This window comes from Pteronotus mesoamericanus, unplaced genomic scaffold (assembly GCF_021234165.1).
Source record: "Pteronotus mesoamericanus isolate MK-2021 breed Mesoamerican mustached bat unplaced genomic scaffold, CSHL_Meso_final scaffold_174, whole genome shotgun sequence".
NCBI classification, from domain to species: Eukaryota; Metazoa; Chordata; class Mammalia; order Chiroptera; family Mormoopidae; genus Pteronotus; species Pteronotus mesoamericanus.
Genome location: NW_026555309.1, coordinates 36,800,502 through 36,820,993, shown reverse-complemented (window position 1 = coordinate 36,820,993; position 20,492 = coordinate 36,800,502). Strand labels below are relative to the sequence as shown.

General features: G+C 38.9%; 1 protein-coding gene across 2 annotated transcripts; it reads right to left on the bottom strand.

Annotated features, from left to right (window-relative positions):
• Positions 1–744: 744 nt before the first annotated feature.
• On the bottom strand, positions 745–19,219 carry SQLE (squalene epoxidase). Of its 2 annotated transcripts, none has more exons than XM_054590479.1 (12): positions 19,155–19,219; positions 18,119–18,833; positions 14,704–14,956; positions 13,217–13,397; positions 12,045–12,141; positions 10,974–11,087; positions 10,722–10,893; positions 8,800–8,895; positions 4,957–5,099; positions 4,433–4,529; positions 2,244–2,331; positions 745–1,259 (listed from the first exon to the last, which is right to left on the bottom strand). In XM_054590479.1, exons 2-12 carry the CDS (start codon positions 18,407–18,409, stop codon positions 1,067–1,069), a joined length of 1,725 nt encoding a protein of 574 aa, XP_054446454.1. In that variant the 5' UTR covers positions 18,410–18,833; positions 19,155–19,219; the 3' UTR covers positions 745–1,066. The 2 variants fall into 2 exon arrangements, with proteins under 2 accessions (XP_054446454.1, XP_054446453.1); XM_054590478.1 differs by lacking the exon at positions 19,155–19,219 and adding an exon at positions 19,015–19,148.
• Positions 19,220–20,492: the final 1,273 nt, after the last annotated feature.

Genomic DNA, 20,492 nt, shown 5'->3' with positions numbered 1-20,492 from the left:
GGACTGCCCAAAGCTCCTCCTTCCGCCCCTTCCTTCCTTGGTAACCCCTGAGCCTCCCCTCCCCCAAGTCCCCACACCATGCTAGCCTTAAGCCCCTTTTGTCTTGGTAACAACTTAACCATCAGCTTTTAACTCTCTGCCCTCCACCCCCATGAATCCTAAATCATTTCTACGTAAAATGACCCTGAAAAGGGCACTGCCATCCTATTGTGGCAACTGAAAGACAGCATTAGAGATGTTTTAGCCCTGTCCTCCTCCGGAGAGGAGGAACAAGATGAAAGAAAAACAAGGAAAACTGAAGCGTGTTCAAAAGTCATTTAGCAAGTTGCAGGGGAATACGCATTGTTCAGTTATCAGGAGGCAAAGTGTGAGTCCTGGTTCCGCCACTGGCAAAACTGGGTCCCCAGCTGGCCTGTCAGCATCATCTGTGCGATCAGGGCTAAATGATTTCTTAGGATCCTCTCAGTTTTTTAATGTTATGGCAAGTTATTTTTCAGAAGGCCTCAAGTCCAAAGATACTGAAAAGCCTTTGACTGCTTTCTTGTATGAATGTGTGATATTTTCAAAGAACCATATCAACTTGCCTCACTGGATAGATAAGGAAAATTAGGTCCAGAGACTTAAGGCAAACTTCCCCAACATCAGAGTGAGAGCAGGTTTCCCTCTGCATTCAACTGAGGCTTTGTTTCCCATTATCCTGAAACTACATAAAGTCCACAACAAAAACCAAAAAGATGTGAGAGTTCATTCTTTGTTTTATTTGTGTGTCCCACGTCAACTCATTCCAGATACTGAATACAGACCTGTTCTCAGTTTTAGCACTAACTTACGGTAACAACCATATGTTTTAAACTATCTTATTTGACCCTTCATTTTAAATTGCAAATTAAAGTATATATTTACATGTTTATGTACAAATAATTTCAAAAACAAATTAATCCCAATCTTGGTCCAAGAGTTTCCACTTTACAAGTGGCGTAGTACTGTGCTGCGTAAATCCTCTTAAGAAGTCTCTTGGGACTTGCAGAGTGCCAAGTATTAGTTCACAAATGGTCCCCCTTTAGGCTTAACGAACCAAGTACTTCACTTCTGAGTAAACTAGAGGAAATAGCACAGAACATGCTTTGTACACTACAGCACCACTACTGAAAATGGCTCGGGGTTTTGTAATCCAAGGTTCCGATTTAAAACAGAAATATGCAGCATAGATTGCAACAGCAAAGAAGTGTCCTATTAAAGTCAGAGGGTTAGGAGACAGCCTGTAATAGAAAAAAATAAAACATAAATGTTGGTAAGACCCAGAAATCAAATTGACTGTAAAAAAGTTTCAATTACGTGTATTATCTATAAAGCTAAACACTTTCTACATTTTAGAGAACTTTATAAGCTTATGTTGCTGCCTGCCAAGCTGGACAGCAGGGGCATTTTAAAAAATATTTTTTACAAGAAACTACTTGGAATACACCCCTGTCAGAGAATTTAATCACTCCTCTTAGTCTAGTTTATATGTGATACGCTTTGAGCTGTTTCAGGGGTCTTGACATCCCAGCGTGAAGGCCCTGGATGGCCCGGCCTATCTGAGTCTAGGTTTTCAAAAGGTAACAGTACTGACATTCAGGTTATAGATGAATGAGAAAAAGTCATCTGCACTGTCAAAATTATTACTGAGTTTCTTGAGTCCCTGCACTTCAATTTTTTTTTTAATCCTCACCCAAGGATATGTTTTTTTATTGACTTGAGAGAGAGAAGCATTGATGTGACAAACATCAGTCAGTTGCCTCCCGTACTCATCCCAACCAGGGATCAAACCTGCAACCGAGGATGTGCCCTAACCAGGGACTGAACCCACAAGCTTTTGGTGCACAGGACCATGCTCCAACCAACCGAGTCACCCAGCCAAGGGCTCAATCAAATTAATTTTTAAATTCAAATTTCTCAAATTATCCCTGGCTCCCATAGATCGGATGATGTAGATTAACCAATACGCAAAAAACAAGCTTCTGCTTTAATCAAGGATTTTACCCTCGCCCACCAACGACTGCTAATCTATGCTGTTGCCCAGCAGTAAAATACAGGACTAACTGTTGCCTTTTTTCATTCATCTGGGCTACCTTCTGATTTGCATACTAATGGATAATAAAGTGAAAAAATATGTAAGGAAGAAAAATTTGCAGTAATTCAGAAACTCAATAATCCTAAGAAAACCTGGAATATGTCTCCTTTGTGTCATCAAAACAACTTACACAGAAAGCAGCCCAACAGGACCAGCGATACATTCTCCACCAAGTTTGAAATATAAAAAACAGGCTTTTCTTAGTTGATGTAGGGAATCTAAAATAAAATTTAAAAATTACTCTCAAATAATTTACACATTTATGTAAGGGTTCTAAATGATATTTCAGAAAAAAATGAAGATGTAACAAATATCAAACCTATAATTAAAAAAAAATCTAGCCCTGGAATTTCAACAACCCAAGATATCTTTTACATTCCACAAACAACATTATGGGTAGTGATATGGATATGAATTTAACTTTCCTGTTAATAAATAATGACTATACCAAAAATGTAGGTCCCAGGAATCAGAGTTGTTTAAACTATTTCCTTAATTATGTTGTAAATTCATTAAATGATGCAAAATATTCTGTAAACTCTGTTATAAAATCACAATTCTGGAAACCAGATGCCTTGTGTAAGATGCCCAGTAAGCTGTGAGTAACAAAAATAATGCCTTATATCTGTACAGTTTTTTACACTTTTCAAAGTTAAGTCATTAAATCTTTACAATATAGTATAATAAACCCATAAACTATTTTATTATTGTTTTTAAAGTGGCCTTTTTTTTCTATTTTTTTAATTTATTTTTAGAGAAAGGGGAAGGGAGAGAGAAAGAAAGGAAAACATCAGTTCGTGGTTGCCTTGCAAACAGCCCCCTCTAGGAACCTGGCCTGCAACCCAGGCACGTGCCCTGACTAGGAATCAAACCGGTGACCCTTTGGTTCACAGGTCAGCACTCAGTCCACTGAGCCACACCAGCCAGGGCTGTTTTATTAGTTTAGAATCAAAGTTCTGCTCAGGTGTGCCTACTTTTTTTTTTTTTTTTTTTTTTTACAACCATTAAAATGGGATGCAATAGATAAATGCTTCCTCCAATAAAGCTCCTTTCTCCTCCACTCTTTCATAACTTTGATATTGTTTTAGTAACACATTCAAATTCATAATGTAAGAAACTCGAGAGCTGCCCCAGCTGGTATGGCTCAGTGGATTGAGCACCGGCCTGCAAACCAAAGGGTCACAGGTTCGATTCCCAGCCAGGGCACATGCCTGGGTTGCAGGCCAGGTCCCCAGCAGGGGGTGTGTGAGATGCACCCACACATGGATGTTTCTCTCTCTCTCCCCCTCCCTTCCTGTCTCTAAAAATAAAAAAATAAAATCTTAAAAAAAAAACCCTCAAGAGCTTAGAAAAGGTTTAAAGAGCATAGAAAAACTCAAAACTTGAGTACTTTTCTTTTTACTTGCCCAATCAGTCATTTAACTTCCTCACCAGTTAGCAAGAGATTTGTTTGGCAAATCACATCGATGAGTTTTTTGTTAGCAAGAATGATGGTTATAGAGGCTACAGAAGGCATTTGTATTATATCATACTTTGTAATCAGATCACCAAACCACAGATCACTAAAGCCTCAGCCAGGTCATAGAGTTTTTTTGTGAATATCTGAAGTAGTGGGATTTGAGTTATATTTAACTCTTGAAAACCTAAAGGTCTAGTTCCATTAACTGATTGTCCACTGCTGTGGTTGGGAAGTGACATGGTGCCTCTTCTTCCATTTCTAACACTGTTTCTGCTAAGTCACATTTTTCTTAATACATAGATTGACTGCCATCTCTCTACAATGAATATAGAAACAAAACAAAAGCATGCGAAGACTTCAAATGAGCAAAAGGTGGATGCATTCTGCTGCTTGTGCACTTCAACAGGGGACAAAATCTAAATGTGACCTAAAGCTCACATTCGTTTCATAAAACACCACTTTGAGAAGAAATTGAAACTAGTGGTCAGGAGGGAAAAGAGGAACAACTACATTGTTTTTAATTCATGGCCAGAATGATCTTCCATCACAACCTTTAGCATCTGAGGATATAGGATCTGGTCTGGACCATAGGAATTAAAAATATAATAATAATAATAATAATAATAATAATAAGGTGGTTTAACGGAGGACCACATCGGTGTCTAACAGATACGTGATGAGGCTCAAGAACAGAGTAAAAAATGACTACCAACTTGAGAGTCAGCCAACTCAGGAAACTTTTCTGTTTCTGTCCTGATCACTATTTTTTTTTTTTTTTTTTTTTTTTTTTGGTAATTCTGTTCCTGTGTTAAAAATCTGCAATTCAGTAATATTTATTTATAAAAAATACATGCACTTACCATCTGTTGCAGAAAATAATTCATAGAGAGCCTGCGCAAGGACATTCACAACAAAGGAATGGGATGTTTTTCTTGACCAATAGAATGACTTTTTGGCCTAAGAGAGGAAAAGATCACTTACTATATGGTAAGGAAAAAAAAAAAAGAAAACACCAACTGATGTTTATAATCTCCTCAAACTGGTATTTATCCTGAGGTCCATGTATAAGTAATTATGCCTATGGTTTACCAAAAAAAAATTTAAAAATCTTCAGAACAATGAGTTACATGAGTCTGAAGCTAAATTTACAATCACTATGAGCAAAGTCACCCATGCAATCCAGTGTTACCTAATACTCAAATACAGAAATTGAGAAATTCTCTTATGAGTCACAGCTTACAAGTCAGACTCTTTAAGCCTGCATAGGATTGCCTAAGAACCATTAAGCATCAGGCTCTCAAGTACAGACCTGCCCATTCCTCTGAGACCCCATAAGAAATCTACATTGAGACATTTTTTGTCAAAGAATAATTTACTACCTTACCCGGAAAATAGCTGCATCATCATAAAGGTCAGGGATACCCTTCAGCAATTTTCTCCATAGTTTTATATCTTTAAAAGCAACGCTCATTCCTCCTCCAGTAAGAGGATGCCTGATATTGTATGCATCTCCCAAAACAAGAACACCTAAAAGGGATCATTTAGATTATGACATCATTCTGGAGCATCACTTGAGACAAAGAAAAAAAAGGACTTAATTTATAAATATTAATGTTAGTAAATAATAATGTGAATCTACAAGGGAAGAGATCATGACTAAAATTTGTTGAGGCAAAAATTCAAGAGTTGATTCAATCAACAGCTTTTGGGCACCAGATGCTGGGAATACAGCGAGGAAAAGAAAATGGCCCCCGGCCCCCGGAAACCCTCCTGCAATCTAAGATTGAATCAAACAGTGTCAAAACATTTACAAGACCTCTCTCATGGGGAAAAAAAAAAAATCAAAAGAATCCACAGGTATCCGGGCATTAAAAGCAAGTTTTCTAACAACGGGAAAAATTAAAGAGGCCCGTGACACTTCACAGTAGTCTTCACCGCCAGCATGCTACCGAGAAATGCCTGTGCCGTCCTAAGGAAAGACTGAGGCCTGGCAGGGTTCTACCAGACACCTTGGAGTTCCAGCTGCAAGGCGCCAGGCAGACATTCTCAAAACCATCTGAAGTTAATTTAGGAGAATAAACCTTGACTGAATCCTATCTGAAAATGAGCCCTTTGTTTTACAGCTGCAGAAGCAGGAAGCGCCACAATTTGACTCTAAGGCCACCTCCTGACTGAGCTGCCTCACTCTTAGATTCCTGGTCCATTGTCAGCCTGGTGCGCCTGTACTTTGAAACAAAACGCTTGTTTAATTTTGTCTGTGAGGGTAATAGGCGACCATAATAAGTGTCAAGGTGGCAGAATTATGGATAATTGTTTTCTGTAATGTCTTAATATACATTTATAACTGTAGAGTACATATAACATAGTCATTTATTAAAAGGTAGCCTCTAAATATTAAAATTTGGTATGTTCTCAGATACCATCACTAAAAATCCACAAACTACAGCCAGCTTGTACTCCTGCTCTGTGGAACATTTCCAAATCCCACCGCTTGGGTTATGCTCCCACAGCACACTGTTCATATCAATTTGGCACTGATTTCATTCTGCTCTACATTATAGTTTATTTATGTGGTTGGTAGTGTTTTACGCCTGCTTTTCCATAGTGAACTACGCCCTCTTCCTGTTCTGGAACCAAAGTATATCAGCAGCTCCCATTCAGCCCTCTCGTCAGAGCGCCACCCTCCTGTTTCCAACGCTGCTCCACACGCCTCCGCTCAACTGTCCATCCGCACTTCAGACCCGTGTGTCCAAAAGTGAACTCATCACCTCTCCCCACACTTCCCTCAAGCTTAGACTCTATTCCCTGTATTTCCAATGTCAGCAAATTGTTGGCAAAATTATCTAAGCCTGAGACCCAGAATCCATCGAGAGGCCTCACTCTCCCTTGCTGCAATAGCATATGAATCCCTCAGTTTCATGCACTGTGCATCCTAAATATTACCCAAACTCACTCCCCTCTTTCCATTTTTATTGCCACGACCCTAGTTCAGGCCTTTCATCGTCACTCGCACGGAATAATTAAATAGCCTTACTATCAGCTTTAGTCTGAACTTCCCTCCACCATCCTCCCCCACAACGTAACAGAGTACTATCCTCCGAAATAAAGATCTAATCACGGCCATACCTTTGTTAAACTTTTCAATGAACTGTTACAATAAATGAATTCAGTAGGGTTTCAAGATACAAGATAAATATGCAAAACTCAATTTCTAGCAATAGCAATGAAGAATCTTAAAATGAAGAAAACAGTCTCATTTACAATAGCCTCAAAAGGAGTAAAATACGAATAAATTTAACAACTAAAACACAAAACTTAAACTCTGAAAACTACAAAATACTTTTGAATGTATGAACTCTTACATTTACAGTCGACTGTATTTTGACAAAAGTACCAAGACACTTCAATGGGGAAATAATAATCTTCTCAACAAGGGGTGCTGGTACACCTAGATATCCACATTCAGATGAAGCTGGACTCCTTTCTCACACCATAATTTAACTCAAAATAGATCAAAACTGAAGTGTAAACTATAAAACTCTTAGGAGGAAATATAGGAGTAAACCTTTGTGCCACTGGGCTGGGCACAGCCTTTGGAGGTATGACAGCAAAATCACAAGCAACACAAGAAAAAGGAGATAAAAGTGATTTCATGAATATTAAAAAATTCAATGGACACCCTCAAGGAAAAGAAAAGACATCCCAAAGAGTAATAGAAAAGTTTTGCAAATCATGTATCTGATAAGGGATTTATATACAGACTATAAAAGGAACTCAAAATATTTTTTAATTTGCCCAACTAAAGAAGTGTACAACATCTGAATAGACATTTGTCCATAGAAGACACAGAGAAACACAAATCAAAGCCACAAATGAAGTTTCACTTCACACCTCCTAGGATGGCTATGATCAGACAAAAACAAATGTTGTCAAGGACATGGAGAAACTGGAACGCTCACACATTCCTAACAGGAATGTAAAGTGGGGTCTGGCAGTTCCTCGCCAAGTCACACAGTTAACACATGAATACCACCTGTCTACCCAAGAAAAATGGAAACATGTCCACACAAAAACTCATACACAGGTGTTCACAACAGCATCGCTCATGACAACCAAGAGCCCAAGAGTGGAAATAACCCAAATGTCTATCAACTGATGGATAATCAAAATGTAATACACTCACACATGAAATATTATTTGGGCATAATACCAAATGAAGCAATTGAAGGACTGATACGTTATAACAGGGAGGAACCTCAAAGAAGTCAATAATGAAGGATCATTTATCAATATTATATGATTCCATTTATAGAAAATGTCCAAAATAGGCAAATCCATAGACACAGTAAGTAGATTGATTGCCTGAGGCTGCAGGTCAGGAAGAAATGAGGATTGACTGCTATGGGTACAGGGTTTCTTTTTGGTGTGATACACATGCTCTAAAACTGATTGTAGCAATGGTTGCATATACCTATGGGTCTACTAAAAACTAATAAATTATATATTTTAAGTGGGGAACTGTATGATTTGTGAATTATATCAATAAAGCTATTTCTGAAACACTTTTCAATGAATTCCATTGTCCATAGGATTAAAACTAAACTTGAAATAAGTATCTTACCTTTTCACCACTCTGACACCTATCCAATGCTCCAGCCATAGAAAACCACTTGAGATCATTCAAAGTGCAACCATTTCTCAGCCATCCAGGCCACTGCAGATGTTATTTCATCTACTCAGAAGCCCCTCATCTCACTGTCCACCTAATGAACTCCACTTACTCTCCATGGCTCACCTCCAGCTTTATATCCTGAGCAATGTCTTCCCTAACCTCCCTTCCCAGTTCACAAGCTCCCCTCCCTGCCCGCACACCCCTTCACATGAGTCCATAGTACCATAGCTGGGGTTCTATTACAGCTGTCAACAGTGGTCTGAAATTCCCTGTCCATATTCCCTAGCTAGAAAACTGCCTCCTCTAGATCAAGAACTATATTTAACTATTGTATCCCCAGTGACTAGCACAATGACTTAACATACTCTCAATATTAAATAATAACTAAAGATATCATAAAACTAACTTTTGTTTTAGTGATGTGTTAACGTGTAGTAACCAATTCTCTACCCTGTTATTCCCAGAAGCATAAATTTAATCATGTATATGTTATGTGCAGTATTCAATTTGAATATTTGGGATACCCTTTACAAAATAAGTCCAGTAAATTAATACCTCGTTTGTTTACTGGTGAAGAAGGAAGGAAGCTTGCTGGCATGGACCTCAAACGAGAATTCTGAATGGCTTCTAGGAATGGTTCTTTCAAGTGATCTGCAATAAACCACGCCCCATCAAATAAATGATTTGCAACATTTCAATTTCTAATTATCACATTTTTATCAAGTATAAACAAATATCTACTATACATCTGTTATGACTGTTACATCCCCTTGTGATTAAATCAAGAGCCAATTATTTTATTAATAAAGTTGTTTATTATGCCCCTAGTTTTTCATGCTAAGGGATGACTAAGGAACCTAAGAGAAAATTAATGTAAAAAGGCAAACAGCTAAATAAATTTAAAAACTACATAAAAGAGTGAAGCAAATTCGGATGACATGATATAGGGAGAAAACGGGCCACCCCTCTTCCAAATGTTAACTGACAGCCGTCATATTTAACAATTCATTGTCACCACCGTGTTCTGGTAATATCAGATGAAATATACCACCATTTCACAAACAGCAGAAGGGTATATACACTAGAAAAAAGACAAGGTGTAGAGAGCGCGCGCTACCTTTCTGAGTTTTAGTTCCATCATCTATAAAATGAAATGGTTGGATTAGTTTATCTCTAGGTACTTTGTGCTTTCACTCATAGAGAAAATGAAATCTCTTTTCATACCGTTCCCAGTGTACTTTGGAAATGCAGAAGCAGACTGCCTATGTTGAAACCACTGTATTTCTACCAGGGGTAGGAGCTCAGTAACCTAATACCAATATAAACATACAAATTGTTTCCCTGCATGATTTCAGGGTAGAAAGCTCCAATTAACCTCTAAATTGGAAAAAACAATCTATAGTAAAAGAAAAAAATGCTAAAAATACGAAGTGACTGACACTCCTTTTCCTAAATATGTGCAACTCATTTTTCCATTGGAAAGCTTTAAAAATGCCTTAACTAAATGAAAACATAGTAAAATCCTGAAAACACCGTTCAAAATCTAAGTTGGTCCATGTACACTTTCATTTCTGTTAATATTCTGTTAGTTCTTACACAGTACTTTCACTTAATTTCTAAAAAAACTTGGAAAAACGTAATTAAACAAAATGTACTCAAAGACAGTTTCCTATTACTATAATCATAGTTGGCAAACGGGGCCTACTACCTTCCATTTCACTTATATTCTTAACAGTTTATTTTTACATTTCTTTCTTACACTTTTCCATTAAAAAAATTAAAAAACCCAGAAAGTAATTTTTATGTTTTTAACAAACATAGCTAATATCTCATGAAGCCTTTCTGTATTCAACTCAAAATTATTTCTAAGATTGCTTATAGCTCTCACGCTGCGAGGGCAGGAATGCATGGTCCACGCGGGCCTAGTTTCCGCCCTTGCTCTGCCTCTTACTAACAGCCTGTGCTTGGAAGACCTAAGTAAGCTCTCTGAATCGTGGTTCCCTCATCTATAAAACAGAGATGATAAATGATAATACCAATGTCACAAGATAACTGTGTAGATTAAATAAAACTATGTTTGTAAAACACCTCTTATATAGCATACATTCAATAAATGGTAGCTATCACTACCACAAAACCAAGTAAGTATGAGGGATATTTCAAGTATTCAGACCTTAGATTGCTATCCAGACTACTTTTAAAAGTGTCAAAATTGTGTCAATATTGACAATTATTCTGAAAACTATGCTTAAAGTAATATATTGAAACTATTTTTTTTTTAAATTTGGAACTCTTCTTATGTGTTAAATAAATAATCTAGCTCCAGGGAATCTGGCTGGTTGGATGCAGTTTTCACCTGCCAGTCTTATCTCTGGCCTATTTCAGACGCAGCTTTAGTGACAACTGGAGATGAAGAGCCTTTTGTGAGATCTGCTTTCAAACTTAGATTACAGTGGGAGTGAAAACTTATTTCTTACCAGGTAATTGTGGGTAAATGTTTTCAACCATGTATTCTCTTAAATTCCTTGGCAGTTCTCCTCGAATGTCAATAAGTACTCGAGTTTTATCAGGTGAAATCTGGTAGATGAGAACTGGACTTGGATTAGCTAAAAGAAGTTCAGCATGATTTGCTTTAAATTGTGGTACATTCTAGAAAAAAATAAAATATTTCAATAATTTTCAAATTTCACGTTGCTTTTATTTTTTCTACTATTACATCCCTGCAGTACCTCCATAAGACAGCCAACAAAATGAGATGTAACAGAAACTTTATTGGAGATCAGGTTTTTCCTGAACTTGGAAAACAGACCATCTGCAACAACAGTCAATGGAGCATGGAGTTCCTACAACAAAAGATAAAGAGTACTCAGCTAAATGCTTAGAAAATATACAGAAAAAGAACTGTTCTTTTAAAATGTGCATGAACAAATTTAAATATATTATCGGATAACATTATAGAGGGTATCTGAAGATAATGCTATTGAAGCTGTTACGTGGGCTCAAGTTAAGGCATGCCCAGTCTTGAGAGACCCTTCCTCTGAGTCCCTAAGGATCACCTTCCTTTGAACCTCTATCATCTGAACCATCTGGGATTAAGTTACACTTTGATAATAATGGAGAAAACTACAAAGCTAGCATAGCCCATAGAAGGTAAAATTTCATTACTAATTCCAAGGATCAGCCAAATTCTTTTATTCTAGAATTTCCTCACTTTATATAGTACTGCAATCAGCAGCTAGAGCTTTGAAGAATTTCTGTACACGTGGATGTACGTACGTATTTATATTACCTTGCAATCACCCTCAATAGTTTCTAGGAGGTAGTAAGCCTACAGAGCAGCCTCAGAAGACTCTATAGGTTAGCCTTTGACCTTTTCTCTTCTTTTACTAGGCCAACATGAGCAGATACTGGAAGCTATTTTCTTCTTTTTCCTGAGATTCTCTTACTTTTGCTTTTCTTTATTTAAACAATTACTTTATCTTAACCGTTTCTTTTATGTTGAAAAAAAATCCTTCCTTTTTTTCCTTTCAGTTCCCCTCCGCTTGTCCTCTAGTGCATATCTCACTCAGTTTCTAATACTGTTATTACAGTAGTGTTTGTTTACAAAGTTATTTCTATGGCATGCTGAGGTGAGCAAAAGACAACATGTTACAATCTGAAATCCATCCTGCTGCACAGGGCTTAGAAAGAATTAAGTCCATTTGTTGAAAAATAATTAGTTGAGCCTACTTTTTTTAAAGGAGTAGGAGAAAAAGAGAAAAATCTCTTAGGAGAAACTAACATTTGAGATATCATCTCACCTTGATGTCTCCAGTTTCTTTCTCCCTGTACTGAACTCCAACCACAGTATCATCTTCTTCTAATAATTGTAGCACAATGCCTTCAATAAACTTTGTACTAAAAGAGAAACAGAAATACATTCTATAGTAGCACATTTGAGCAATTTAAATAAGGAATCATAAATTCTTCCTGCCTCATCTCCAGTTTACACACGTGGCCTGGCATGCACATGGGTGCATACACAGGTATACAGAAAGAAGTCTGGAATGACAAAAGAGGTAAAAACATCACTAATGGTTTTTAGAATTATGTGTGATTTTTATTACCTAATCTTTAAATTAATTATACATGACTAAGGCAATGATTTAAAAAGTATTTTAAAAAGTAACAATAGATTTTTATCTCAATTCACTAAAAAATGGAATACATGCAGAAATAGTAACATACCCCCAACCAATTCATACACAGATGGGAAAACAAAAGAACTGAAGTTTATCCAGCAAATTATTCAGAGTGGTCAATTCTAGTCAGAAGGATCATGGATAATTTTTTAAATGTTCTTTAAATTTTGGGGTGTTTTCTATAATAAACATATTCCATTTCCATAGATATCAAATCCTTTCCGTCTTAAGGATGAGTTCACTTACTTCTCAACACCTCAGCCTATGCCAATGACACAAGGGTTCTCATATGTAAAGGTTCCTCAATTATAATGTTGAAAGGCTAGAGGCAAATACAAGCTAATAAGTAAAAGAAGAAGCCAGTCTTATCAGACTAGGTCCTTCCTAAGAATAGAACAGGGATTATCCCTGGAAGTCCTCTGTCCTGACTTTTAAAAGAAAGTACCAAAGCCCCAAACCCAGACTCCCAAATGGGCACACATGGACTTACATCTTAGTTACAACAACTATATCCTCTAAATTCCAACCACATAAAAATCACACAATTTGTTTAGTCAAAGGAAAATTCTCAATAGTTCCATGTCATTCCAAAAAAAATTCTGTGTCATATTCTTAATAAAGGCACTGAAAGGATTTAACACTTGTATAAGTTATGGTTTACTTTAGCATAAGACCTATGGTCTAGCCCCTACCTAAATACTTATAAAAATTTACAAAAGTAGTATTTGTACAAAGGTGAAGCTTAAATGTGTTAATTCTTTAATGTGATATATTTGAAGCCATATTCTTACTTGGGCTCTGCCATTGCTGCTTTCCGGAGACTCATGATGAATCTTCCATGATGGAAAGTTCTTCCACTCTGTACTTGATGGTTTTCCAACAGAGGATAAGGAATGTGAATGTCTGACTTGCTTTCACAATCATGAATTACATAGCCATCTACAATCTGGGCATCAATACCTTCCACTGTATCTGCAAAACAATTCCATTCAAAAAACTCAACGTTACTAATATGCCCAGAGTTATACCAGGCACAAAGAAGACATGGAGGCATGGAATGAGTAACTGTCTTCAAAAAGGTATGATACCATTTGGATGTTAGTGTAACTATTTCAGAAATTTTAATGCTTCTGGAAGATGATAATCGAAGCACATAACAAAAGATTAATATTTATATATACAACTTAAACATTAAAATCCATAGGAAAAATATTAAAACCTCAGTGGGGTTTTAAACAATATAGAAACACTAAACAAATCATGAAAAATGTTCCAAACTTGATTTTAAAAAATAAATGAAACAAAGTTAAAACAGTAAGACACGAAATCTATCAAAATTGTTGGTGAAATTAGATAAAATTGATAAATTTATATAGTATATAAATTTATATAGTATAGTTTGGTCATGCTATAAACTAAAAACATTTCAGAAAATAACTGAAGCAATAATTATCAAGAACCATGAAGTTAGCATCCATTGATGTAATAATCTTAGTCTTGAGAATTCATCTATGAAATTCACTCTAAAGATTTAATTTTTAATAACTTTTAAAGTTATACACAAGAATACGTTCTCTACAGTGTTATCTCTAATAAAGAAAAACTGATAATAACCTAAGTGTTAATGTAAGTTAGAAAGGTAAGGTACATTATGAAGTATCAGTTTAGAAAATTTTATGCATAGGCTTACAATTACAGTGAGAAAGAATGGTTCACAGTAGTAAAAATATGCATATGTTAAGTGAAAAAGATATTGTCACATACTATATGTTTAAGTACACTAAAATACATTAAGACAGGGCACATTAATTTCATATCTTCTTTTAAATTTTATTTTTATTTACTTATTTTTAGAGAGAGTGTAAGGGAGGGAGAAAGAGAGGGAGAAAAACATGGATGTGTGAGATAAATATTTATCGGTTGCCTCTCACACATCGCCAACTGGGGACCTGGCCCACAACCCAGGCATGTGCCCTGACCAGGAATTGAACCGGCGAACTTTCAGTTTGCAGGCCAGCATTCAATCCACTGAGCCATACCAGTCAGGGCAAAAAATAATTTCATTTCTGATGAAAGAAAAGAATATCATCACACAACTACACAAAGATCAAGATAAGTTAGTTTTCTGATATGCTTTTTAATTATACTTAAAGTGAGTAGAGTAACTTTTATAAATGAAAATAAAATGGAATACCTTTTTACCAATGTAAAAAGGAGAGTCTAAAGTAAAGAGTGCTTGCTTATAGCACATAACTCCTAAAAACCAATATGAACCTACCTCCAAGACCAAGATCTTTAAGGGCATGGTAACCACCTGGCTGCAAAAATTCTCCAAGTATCCTGTCAGGCTCTTGTAAATCTCTCTCAATAACTGTCACCTTTCTTCCATCTCTGGAAAGCACTGCTGCCAAAGCAGAGCCAAGTACACCAGATCCCACAATGATCACTTCTGGATCATTTTGAGAAGATATTGTCGTAGAGGCAGCTGTTCCTATTAAGGTGCTTTCTGAAATGCTGGTTTGTTTTTTGCACTGTTAAAAAAAAAAAATTATGTATTCATACTTGTTAACCTTAAATCATACCACTACATACATACACACTGGACTTTTGCATCTTGAGCAAAAGCTACATCCTAAACATTACCAAACCAAATGAACCGTTAATTATTTTAAATCCTTATCATATATGAAACCTAACATCATCAAAATGTTGGAGAAGTAAAAATGTATAATAACCCAATAAAATGAAGTGTATATTCCTTTCCAAATATGGTACTTAGAAAATGCTGTGATACAGACATATTTAGAAATTCACGCTGGGCCGAATATTAAAAAAATGTTTGTAACAGCCTTCAAAGACTTGTTATATGGAAAATTCTATCATTACTCAATTCTTCAAGCATATACTGAGCATCTACCGAATGCAAATCACATAAAACTTCCAGTTTGACTTCATGCCGCAACTATTTAGCACCTTTTATATACTTCCACTATTCATCTTTATTTTCTCCTTCTGGATTGTCACCTGAAAAGTCTACCTTAATCTAAAATCACTTTTATGTAACAAACTGTAAAATCCTGGCTACTCATGTACTGAGAATTAACTCTACGAAACTCCAAAAAGAAGAAAATAACTTACTATCGGTTGGAATGCGACCTATTCAGTTTTAATCTATATATAACATGTAAGAATATATTTATTTTAACTCTACTTTTTTTCTACATTCTGTTACTCTAAGAGAATCTAGTCAATGATGTCAAGTTGGCCCTCTAATTTACGAATAAGGACAAACATTTGAACATATTACTAACTGGGTTGACAGTAAAAACTTTTACTTTGAACCTAAGAAAATGAAAAAGTCCTGTTTTGAGAGATTTATACCCACTAAGAATAACAGTAATTGGTTTGGGGCTTTTTAATGAACAATTCAATACTGTAATCAGTAATTTTTCTTTTTTTCTTTTTTTGGGGGGGATATGTGGATTCACAAATATGAATATATTTCAGATAGAGGATTTCAAGAAACCATCTTCCTTGAGTTCTCTGACCTTAAGGATTAAGACACAACTAAATGTCATTTTGAAGTGGTTTTAATAAAAGAGACAGACCTCAGGCGAAAAGGGAGACAACCCCTATAATCCTTTAGAACTTTGATTCTGTGATTGTAACATTCACCTCATCTTCCTATATTTCCATAACGACTGGGGCCTTGTTTATTTCATTTTTCATAATTTTTCTTAGAGAAATTACCGTTTTGTCCTTTACCAAGAGAAGACAATAGCTTACTTTTCCCATCTGACTAGCATTTCTTAATGGCCAAAATAACTGACTGCATTTAAATTATTGTTCTGCGAGAAAGACACCCCCCTTTTTGTCACCTTAACCATTATTTGTTAGTTTTTCTTCTGAGGTTTTCCCTGTCAAACATACACACACTATCGTGGAATGGGAACTCTGGAGAAGTGAGAACCCGGTCAGGAGAGGAAGCGCTAATTGGGAACACAGTACTTGAAACAAAGCAGAGAGCCTGGCGCATTCGTGAAGTGGAACCAATATTGACTACTGCTAACCAATATTGATTGCTGCTGCAGCACAATGTGACGTCATTCCCGCCATCCGGACGAGTGCTTGCTCACGGGTCCCAAGAGAAGCTATCTCAAATCAACAACATCAAACATTTCAAACTGAGAATCCAATTTTCACCGTCCCCCCTTTCCCATTCCTCCAGCCCACAAGTACCATACCACTGAACTTAGCACCCCTCAGAAGGCTCCTAACAGGTGTATCCTACCTTGAGACTAACATTAATAGCTACCACTTATCAGACAATTGGTGACCAAGCATGACATCAGTAAGGCTGCTGTCGTCGCCATGTAACAGAAGAGAGAATGAGTCCTTTGCCAAAGGTCTTACATCCAAAAGTAGTGGAACATAACTTCTAAACCAAGTCCCCCTCTTCTGTAAGTCTTGCTCATCTGCTCTGTAAATATAGCAAAATAATGCAGATCCAGAACTCTGATTTTGTAGGCCACTCACCACAACTCCAAGTCACTGTCAACCCTCACTTGGCCTACAGTGGAATCTCTGATCCAATATCCTTGCTTCCAGTCTTGTCTCCCTACAATCTATTCTTCACACAGCAATTGGAATGTTCTTTTTTTAAAGTAAAATCGAATATTGTTACTCCCATGCTTAAAATCTTCCAGTGCTCTTGGAAGAGTCCAAACATCCATGGACCATAGGCCCTAAAACGTCTGGCCTCAGCCACCTCTCCTCGCTCATCTCCCACCACCATCCTCTGCTGCCTTGCAAGGATCATAACCTCACAGGTATGGGAAGTCCCAGTCTTTGATCTGGTAACAGGACCACGCTGTGGACATTGCTCACTTACTTACTGTTAACTTATTGGGTTGACAGTAAAAACTTTAACTTTGAACATAAGAAGATGAAAAGTCCTGTTTTGAGACATTTATGTCCACTGAGAGTAACAGCGATTGGTTTGGGGTTGTTTTGTTTTTGTTTTTTTTTTAAATGAACAATTCAATGTTGTAATTGATAGTTTTTTTTTCTTTCTTTTTTTGCGGGGGGTATGTGGATTCGCAGATATGAATGCATTTCAGATAGAGGATAGAGGACATCGCTGCATTCATTTACTCATGGCTCCACAATGTGGGAAGAGTAGGGCATTTGGCCCATGGCTGTAAAATCCTGAGCGTTTTCACCCTGTCACTCTTTCAAATTGTTGTCACTTTCCCCAGACAGCTGTCACATCTGGACAGTGGAGGGCTTACCTGCAGCAGGTTTCCTTCTTCCCAGGTATATATGCCATCCTTACCCAAGCATGTAAATAAAATATTTTTTTTTCCACCAGAGAAAGTGATTCTGCCCTCCTTCAAAATGAAACTCTTAATATTTTTTTCGCCTTTCATAATCATATCAATTTCCTCTATCCTTCGCTCAACCTATGCTAAATGAAACAAATGTTTTCAAATCTTTAGTAAGAGTGCCAAGGAAGAGTCAAAAGCTTTCTTGGGGATGAGGGGTGGGAGAGAATTAAATGGCAATACGTACCTGAAAATCTGAGCTGCTGCCCTTTTCCCCTTAAAGCAGAAAATTCACAAGTGAGCAGCCCCAATCCTAATGTTTAAAATAAAGACTCTCTCATTCCTTGGACCAGTGTGAATTCAACCTACCGTCCTAGACCCGAGCTGCTCTTTATTTTCGGTCCCAGCGGGGGGATTGGCCCAGAAGAAGCCAATGAAAGGCAAGGCGGACAGGACACCCGAGAGGATGGCGAGCTGGGGCCCGCTGGGCGCGCGCCTCGGGAGGGCCCAGCTTCGGGAGCGGCAGCGGTAGGACAGCACCAGGCCCAGCGACAGGAACACCAGCACACACAGCAGGACCTCCTTGTTGGCCAAAGTGATGACGTCCCCGCATTTCTTATAAAAATATGTGAAAGTGGCAAGGCCAAGAAAGGTCCACATGGTGCAAAGGCCCTTTGGTGGCACCGGTCGACGCTGAGTTCCTTTTTTTTTTTTTTTTTTTTTCCCCTTGTAGGGTTTTGATGATCAGAGATTCTCCCCAAAATGTGTTCCCAAAAGGAGCATCGGGAACCGGCCCAATTCCAGTTAACACCGTCACGGATCACAAGTCAAATCAGACTTAAACTAGCTACGAAAATCATAAAGTTACGATAAAAGCATTTGAAAGGGGATAGGTAGGGCTCAGAAAGCAGTATTTCAAAATGTCCTGCTCTAACAGCTCCCGATATAGATCCTCTCCTTTTTCGAGTAGTCCATTTATTTTTTTTTTAAGATGGCTTTTCGTGGGGGTTGTTGCCAGTGTTTTTAATTCTCATATTGATTCGTCGTGATGTAAAACTGTCCTCTCTCAACAGCAGCAGGTACCCTTTCAGAAAAAGATGGGGGAGGGAAAAAAATGGAAAAAACATCTTGGTTAAGCGAAAAATGCGGCCACCTTTTCCGACAGCGATGGCCGGCACGCGCGGAGTCGGGCTCGTCTCCCCACCCGCGCAGCCCACTGTCTAGGGGAACCTGCCGGGACCCGGAGAGAGAAGCGCAGCCGTTACCTCGACACGTTCTCCTCCGCAGCGGCTCCCGACTCACCCGCCGCTTAACCTCCCAGTCCCCGACTTCGTTTTCCCAGATAGTCTCCAGATAGCTTCCCTGGGAGGGGGACGGCGGCGGAGGCTCCCTGCCGCCTACTCACCAGCATCCCGCGCGGGGCGCTCGAGCAATAACCAGAGCAACCGCCGAAGGCCCTCCGCTCTCACGCCGCCGGTGGGCTTCAGCCAATGGTGATCTAAACTCGGGAGGGCCAGGGGGCGGGGCTCCAGGGAGAAAGCCTGCCCCGCCCTGCGTGCCTTCGGAACAGGCACCGCCTACCTTTGCCGCGGACCAATGAGGGCACGCACACAAGGTAGGCCGAGGTGGCGCTATGGCGCGTTTGGCCAATCGCGGGCGGGGCAGCCCTCGCGGTGACCCCCTGAGAGGCGCTAGGGCGATGTTGCGTGATGTGGAGTGGAGGCGTGGGGCCCGGGTTGGCTGCTTGGTGGGTTGTTAGGAAGGCACTGGCTGGCGCTGGAGAAGGACGGTCTATGCCCTGGGTCCCAGGTCAGTCTGTTATTCCCCGTGGCCCCGTCATGAGGGTAGGTGGGCAATATAGCCTTTGCCAAAAGTCATCGAGGCAGCTGCTTGGCCAGCTGCTGGCAGAGCAGCCTGACGTGAAGGAATTGGTAAGAGTCACTCACAGTAACTATGCTCTTGTCTCAGCTTTTACTGAATGCAGGTTCACTCAAAGTAGAACGTCAACATACATCAATATCCTACTCTCACGCTAACAACCTAAGAGATATCACACACGCGCAGCAATCAATGGGGGATAAACGAACCCGAATCCCAGAGTCTCTGTTTCGCAGGTCTGGGTAACAGCATGGTGGGCACGGGAGTTGTCAGCATCTTGCAAGGAAGGCTCTCCGGAGCCAGGTGGGCAGCAGGGCAGGCGAAGTCCTCAGTCCAGCAGGGCAGCGCCTCCCGGCAGCCGATACCAAGGGAGGTCAGCGTGGCGTGGAGCAGCAGCCTGGTGTGTGGAGTTTGGCTGTTTCAGCAGTGATCTGGAGCCTGCCTCATTTACACCTTGAAAGCGATGTCCTCCACCCTCCTGGGTCTTTTTGGATAGATATCTTGGCACACCCGAGGGAGAGTGTGGTATTTCCTCAGGAGCCTGTCTATGGGTGGTCCTGCTCTGCAGGTAGGGCTCTTCCCATCACAGGTACACATCTTAGGTGTGTCTCCTTGCCAGATGCGTCTGTGCTGACCACATGGACAGGTATCTTAAGTGTGGCTCCTTGCTAGATGTGTCTCCTCTGACTTAGGTAGTTTCCCTCTTGAACAAAAGTGTGATGGCGGGCTGACAGCCATTTTGGTGGCATGAGGGACTCCATTTTGCTTTATATACTTTATGCTATCTTGACTGGACCAATGCCATTTTATTGGTCCTGCTCTCCACAAGCCCAGCTGCAGAGGTCTTATCTGGGAAAAGCAGAGT